The sequence below is a fragment of the Trachypithecus francoisi genome, unplaced genomic scaffold (genome assembly GCF_009764315.1).
Source record: "Trachypithecus francoisi isolate TF-2019V2 unplaced genomic scaffold, Tfra_2.0 Contig01579, whole genome shotgun sequence".
In the NCBI taxonomy this organism is placed as follows: domain Eukaryota; kingdom Metazoa; phylum Chordata; class Mammalia; order Primates; family Cercopithecidae; genus Trachypithecus; species Trachypithecus francoisi.
Genome location: NW_022681442.1, coordinates 33,336,944 through 33,343,977, shown reverse-complemented (window position 1 = coordinate 33,343,977; position 7,034 = coordinate 33,336,944). Strand labels below are relative to the sequence as shown.

At 45.3% G+C, this 7,034-nt stretch overlaps 1 protein-coding gene across 12 annotated transcripts in view; it reads right to left on the bottom strand.

The window, feature by feature from the left end:
* Positions 1-6,329: 6,329 nt before the first annotated feature.
* Positions 6,330-7,034, bottom strand: part of PYROXD2 (pyridine nucleotide-disulphide oxidoreductase domain 2) — a 32,899-nt gene continuing 32,194 nt past the window's right edge. For 6 of the 12 annotated variants that reach the window (XM_033186452.1, XM_033186433.1, XM_033186518.1 and 3 more), the window contains 2 exons: positions 6,780-6,888; positions 6,330-6,637 (listed from right to left, as the gene is read on the bottom strand). In XM_033186452.1, the coding sequence (XP_033042343.1) occupies positions 6,586-6,637; positions 6,780-6,888 (161 nt within the window). In that variant the 3' untranslated portion in view covers positions 6,330-6,585. The remainder of the gene's footprint in view (positions 6,638-6,779; positions 6,889-7,034) is intronic. The other 6 variants (XR_004431243.1, XR_004431255.1, XM_033186469.1 and 3 more) reach the window with 2 other exon arrangements.

The window sequence follows — 7,034 nt, the reverse complement described above, 5'->3', positions numbered from 1 at the left end:
GTTCTCATCTGGAAGCTCAACTGGGGAAGCATCCATTTCCTTGCTTACATGGTGTTGGCAGCATCCGTTCTCTGAGGTAGAAGGTCTGAGAGCTTCAGTCAGCTGGAGGTTACTGCAGTTACTTGCCACATGGGGTTTTCAACAGGGCTACCTGCCTACTCACAGCCAGCCAGGAACTGAGATCTCTGCATGATGATGCTATGTGTGGTATAATGACATACATCCTTTCACCTTTGTCACATTCTGTTGGTTAGAAGCAATTCACAGACCTCCCCCACCCTTGAGGGGAGGGGAGCACACAAGGGCATGGGCACCAGTAAGCAGGGGTCCTGGGTGGGGGTTCCTACAGGTCTGTCCACCACATCCTTCTTTCCCTTTCTCCTCTTCTCCTTCCTTACCCTCTTTCTTCATTTTCCCTTCCAAGCCTAGCCTCAGACATAGGTCTTTGCCAATAAATATGAGCTTTAGAGTAATAATGTTGATAAGTGACATCACCATGTTCCAGGCACTAGTTTTTTTAACTTTCTATTGAAGTATAATATACATACAGAAAGCTACAACATCCTAAGTGTAGAAATCAATGAATTCTTCAGAAACTGAACATGCCTATGTAACCATCACACAGATCAAACAGGTGGATCTACTGCTAGCACACTGAAGCCCTTCTCAGGCTTCCTTCTAGGCCCTAACACTCTCAATGGTGAACTTTTTTTTTTTTCAATTCAGTGTCTTATTCTGTTGCCCAGGCTGGAATGCAGTGGTATGATCATAGCTCACTGTAGCCTCCAACTCCTGGGCTCGAGTGATCCTCCCTCCTCCACCTCCCAAGTAGCTAGGATTACATGCATGCACTAGATGCCCGGCTATTTTTTTTGTTTTATTTTAGAAATGAGGTCTTGCTACATTGCCCAGGCTGATCTTGAACTCCTTGCCTTAAGCAATCCTCCCACCTCAGCCTCCTAAAGTGCTGGGATTACAAGTATGAGCCACTGTGCCCAGCTAAAGGTGAACTTTTAACAGTATAGGAACTATTAATTTAGCCTGATTCTGTACAATTTATAAGCAGAATCCTACAAAATGTATTATTTCATGTCTGGTCTCTTTGACTCAACATAGTTTTGTTGCATGTGGTTCTATAGATTATTCATTCTCATTGCTGAATAGTAGTCTATCATATGAAGGTACCAAAATTTACTTATCCATTCCTTTGTCAATGGGCATTGGGGTAGCTTTCTGGTTGGAGGTATTACAAGTAGTGCTGCCAGGAGCAGCCTAGTATGTATCTTTTGGTGAACACCAGTAAGCATTTCTGCTGAGTATACCTGGGAGTGGGTGTGCTGGGTCACACAGTGTGCATATTTTGGTGAGCTGTGTTTATGTATATACAATCCTCACATCCCTCTGTGGGAGGCATCATCATCCCCTTTATACACAACAGCCTTCTGGGTCAGACCTACACTTTCTCAATGGGTCCTGAAAGATCAGACAGAAGGGAAGGCTGACAGGTGCAGTGCAGAAAGTGTAGGTTTCACCTATCTTTTCACCTATCTTTTCACTGTTGACAACCTTCTTTTTATTTATTTTTTCTTAAGAGACACATTGCCTTGAAGACTTCTGCATACCAATCAAATGGCCTTTGCTTAGTCTTATTTAATTCCTCTTGTGATTCTGTTATTAGTCAAAGACATATCTAGCCAGCTGCAGAGCTGCTGGTCTGACAACCTACATAACAGCATTGACTAGTTCCAGATAAAACCAGAGAAAGTTCAGGTTCAGGTTCACCTCGGTCACCTCCTTACAAGAACACAGGATTTCTGTTGGGCTGTGGAAACACGGAGAAGATGCCACTCTTTCCCTTTGTGATGCTGCAGGGACTTTAGGTGACTGAAGACCCCATGCCTCCACTGAGGATCTCTTAGACCCAGACCAGGTCTGAAGCACTCTGACTTATGGCCAATCGATATCTATCAATGCATAAGCCATTCACACACCATTTGGACCAGGTCCAGGCCATCATTTTTAAACAAAAATTCAAAGTCCCATCCATTTACTTTGGGCTGGTTCTTATGCTAAGGTAAGTTCTACAAAGGTAGTGAGGAACATTTTCCAAGCTGCTGCCAAGTGGTCAGAAAGACTTGAGCCTTCTGCTAGTAGCCTGTACTTTGGGGTATACTTTGTTCTTTTCCATTTGTCTCTCTGTTTCTGTCTCTCCATCTCTGTCTTTCTCTCTGTCTCTGTTTTTCTCTGTGTGGGTATGTTTTATATAGTTAGTATATATAATGTATATTATATATATATATATATATGAGAGATCCATCTATCCATCTATCACCCATCAACAAAACTCAGGTCCCATTATATCTTACTTTTTATTAGCATATTTTTCCATGTGATAAAAGTAGGTTCAAAAATGTAACTTTTAAAGTTATTGTCTGATATTCTATCACGTGCAGTTACCATGATTAATTGAACTAATTCTCTATTTTGGGACATTTAGCCTGTTTCCAGTATTTTGCCATTGCAAACAATACTGCATGACTATCCCTCTACCTAAATCCTTAGGGACATTTCTGATATTTTCCTTAGGCTCAGTGATAAGATGCGGAATAACCCACAAAGCACACGGATGTTGGCTTTTGAGTCTCGTTATCAAATCCAAATGTATGCTGCTGTCAACAGCAGAGAAGAGTGTCTTTTTTGCCTACACCAGTAATTTTCTATACAAATATTTTTTCTCAATTTTATAGGTAAAGCATGATCGTTTGGTTTTCACTGCATTTAATGGATTCCTGGTGAGCTTAAATATTTTTTCAGGTTTGCTGTCCATTTGCGTTTCTCCTTGCTTTGCATTTTGCATTCCTTTTTCTCATGTCATGTGTCTCCACTCCCCCACAGAATGACATCCTGTGCTCAGCAGGTCTCTTTCCCCCTCATTCCAGACGTCAGGGTAGGAGTATTACGAAGGTCCCACAGAAGAACTTGGCGACTGTCACCTGCCTTGCAAATCGAACATATGTTAGAAAGATGCACGCTCACAAGGCCCACAGCCGGCTTGGTCAGCCACATCTGTCATTCCTCCCACCAGGAAAGCCAAATTCCTCCCGGAGCTGTAAACCTCACATCTCACTGAATCTCTGGACACCATCACCCAGGGGCTGTGAGATCAGGAGGGCCCGCTCGCTGGTAACGACTTAACCAGCTGAGGTTCCAGTGCACTTCAGGGGTTTACAGGACTGTGCCTCAAAGGAAGTGTTCCCTGCTGCTTTGGGAAAACAGGTAATTGTAAATCAGGTAACAATGAGGCCCTGACTTATTTATCCTTCTACAGGTTTTATGTACTAGGGCCAGCAAGGGACACATTTGCCCAGTTCATGGCTGACTTGCAGAGTCAGCACTTTAGGTAAGACCAGCCCGCCTTGCTCAGCGGGACGGCATGTGCTGGGGGCTTCGAGGAACCAACGCACCCTGTGGTGCTGAGGCCTTATCTTGTCTCTCGGTCTGGACCAAATGCCATCTTTCAGAGACATGAGACACAGAATGAGAAGTCACCAAACAGTGGGAAATTCTTCCTCTTGGTGCTAAAAGTGCTTTTTCCCCTCTTTCCCTGGCCTCCTCCAAGGTCCTCCTCCTTTAGAGGGAACATTTGCCTGGAGAACAGCTGCACCCTCGTGATCCCAGAAATGATACGGGACCATTAAAACAGGAACAGCGGCGATAAAAGAAGCTTTCAGGCCTTTGGCTTGTACTAATTAGCAATCAAGGCCAAAGCTGAACCCAATGTCCCATAATAAATTATGACACATCCTTACAAGAGAATATTAGGCAGCTATTAAAAATAATGTTTTCAAAGAATTTTTATGGCACCGAAAACTGCTTATGACATGAAGTGAAATGAAGGAAAGATGTAAAGCCCACATATAGAACACGGAATGCCAATGACCTGAAAGACTACCTGAAAATACTGTAAAACTGGAACTGCGATTATCTCTGCAGGAAAAATTATGTGTGCATTTTATGTTTCTCTCTTATTATATTTTAAACATTTCCTACATTAGGCATTCGTGGCTTTTGTCTATCAAAAATAAAATAAAATAAATAAAGTTTTTTTTTTTTTTTTTTTTTGAGACAGAGTCTCTTTCTGTCGCCCAGGCTGGAGTGCAGTGGTGTGATCTCGGCTCACTGCAACCTCTGCCTCCTGGGTTCAAGCAATTCTCCTGCCTCAGCCTCCAGAGCAGCTAAGATTATAGGTGTGTGCCACTACATCCAGCTAATTTTTTTTTTTTGTATTTTTAGTAGAGACAGGATTTTACCATGTAAGCCAGGATGGTCTCGAGCCCCTGACCTTGTGATCCACCCACCTCAGCCTCCCAAAGTGCTAGGATTACAGATGTGAGCCACTGCACCTGGCCAAAAATCGTTATTACTTTTAAAGACTAAGTCTGATGTGAGCTTCCCCAGGCCTTTGAAGATTTTCTATATTCATTTCTCCCTCCCTCCCTCCCTTTCTCCTTCCTTCTTCCCTCACTTTCTTTCTTCCTTCTTCTCTTTCATTTTCCTTTCTTTCTTCCTCCCTCCCTTTTTCTCTTTCATTTTTTCTCATTCTTCCTCCCTCTCTCCCTGCCTTCCTTCTTTCCTTCCAGAAAACCAGCAATATTGACCAAAAACAAATTTTCTTTTCTTTTTTTTGAGACAGTCACCCTTTGTTGCTCAGGCTGGAGTGCAGTGGCGCGATCTTGGCACACTGCAAGCTCCGCCTCCCGGGTTCATGTCATTCTCCTGCCTCAGCCTCCTGAGTAGCTGGGACTACAGGCGCCCACCACCACAACCGGCTAATTTTTTGTATTTTTAGTAGAGATGGGGTTTCACTGTGTTAGCCAGGATGGTCTCGATCTCCTGACCTCGTGATCCACCCGCCTCGGCCTCCCAAAGTGCTAGGATTACAGGTGTGAGCCACTGCACCCGGCCAACAAATTTTCAACAAGCTCAAGAAGTTGATGGTACTGATGCTGAATAAGGGTGGGGCTTGGCTACTGTGGAAAAAGCTTGGGGACCTAAACGTTGCTCTGCACTGTCCTGCACCATGCTTCTAGGGGGCTAGTTTCAATTCTGGCTGCCAGGTTAAAAAGTATATAGCAAAGACCACCTTCTGCAGAATACAAAAATGACAAAAATATCTTCACCAACAAAAGCCGCAGCAGCAGCTCCACCATGTACTGAATGCTTATCGTGTGCCAGATACTGGAGGGAAACATGACCTGTTGTCTGATGTCAGCTTTAAAATAACTCTTTTACAACTGAGAAATCTGAGTTTACCAACATTAAGCAATGAGGTGGATCTATTCGAATCGGTATACATTTGCCCAGGAAATGGAGGAAGGGAAGCTTTCCCAGGGAAGATCCTGCCTCATCTGCAGATGGGACAGCTTGGACTGTGGCCTTGGCTGCCGGAACTGGAGAAGCTGGCTGGGAGGGCTGCATTGCCACGGGAACTTTGGATGGATTTTCCTGGACAAGAGTGACAATTAAACTCACTTTAGAATTATAGGGGTTTATATTGAAAGGTGTTGGTGACACAACAGACTTAGCTCATGGCAGGCAGAGGTCTGAATGCTCTGGAATCAGGAAGAGTGGGCTCCCAGACAGCCTCAGTGGAATCCACCTTGCAGTCACCCTTGACTGCTTTTTGCCTGACTGGAAGATTCTGTGGCTTGAGATGCCAAGCATTGTTCAGGCCCATGGCCCCTGTGGGTGACTCTATGGATCATGGGGAAATTGGGTTCATTCTTATCATTTGCCAGGAATGTGACAGCAGTTGACTGGGCTCCACCTGGGCAGTCCTCCAGTTGGTGGTGGTGGGGTTCCCAGCCAAGGACAGGGGGATGCTTAGATCAGACTCTTCCACTGGTTAGATGGCTGGGTTTTTTGTTTGTTTGTTTGTTTTTTAGTTTTTGTTTTGAGATGGAGTCTCTGTCGCCCAGGCTGGAGTGCAGTGGCGCAATCTCAGCTCATTGCAACCTCTACCTCCTGGGTTCAAGTGATTCTCTTGCCTCAGCCTTCCAAGTAGCCGGGATTACAGGCACCTGCCACCACGCCTGGCTAATTTTTGTATTTTTAGTAGAGATGAGGTTTCACCATGTTAGCCAGGCTGGTCTTGAATTTCTGATCTCAAAGTGATTTGCCTGCCTCAACTTCCCGAAGTGCTGGGATTACAGGCACGAGTCACCATGCCTGGCCTTTAAATGGACTGCTTCTTAGCTGATGTAAGAATTATCAGTACCCCAGACAAGTCTATCCCACCAACTAACACAGAGAAAAAACACGAGCAAGTAATCTGTATGAAATATTAGTTTTAATAAAACAGAACCAGTCCACGTATGGAGGCACGGGCATAAGGTTAACTTGCAGTAAATGTAATTGGTACATTTTTTCTAAAATAATAGCTTGAGCATTGAGGACTTGATGGCCTTAAGCACTAACCCGAAGCTGAGCTTCCCGGGAAGGTGACCCAATGGAGCGCTTGGAATTACGGGCTGAAGTCTTCTTCCTGGGTCAGAGCTGGTTCGGGATCACTTGCTCTTGAGGTCCCTAAAGGCCGCATGCGCTGCATTTCGCCCAGCAGCTCCCATCACACCTCCTCCTGGAAGGGAATCTCCTATGAACCAAAGCTCCGCTCAAAAACCCGCCAGGGTGGGGGGAGGGGGACGGGGCTTACAGAGATCCAGCAACAAAGCAGAGTGGGGCTGCTTAGAGCGGTGCAGGGGCGTGGGCACTGGAATCGCCTAGGACAGACATTCAATAGATCCTGGCTCCCTCCAGGCTTCCCGCACCAAAGGTCTGGGAAGGGGCCAGGTCCACAGCCCACAGTCTCAATGGCTGAGGGTGGACCTGCTAGATGGGCAGATGCTTAGTAAGCAAAGTTAAAATTTCAGAATAAGGGGCTGGGGGAAGGGGGGAGATGTGGAAGCACAGACTCTTTCCAGGGGGACCAAGTCCACACAGCTCAGAGAAAGTGCGCATAGCAAATGACAGCCTCA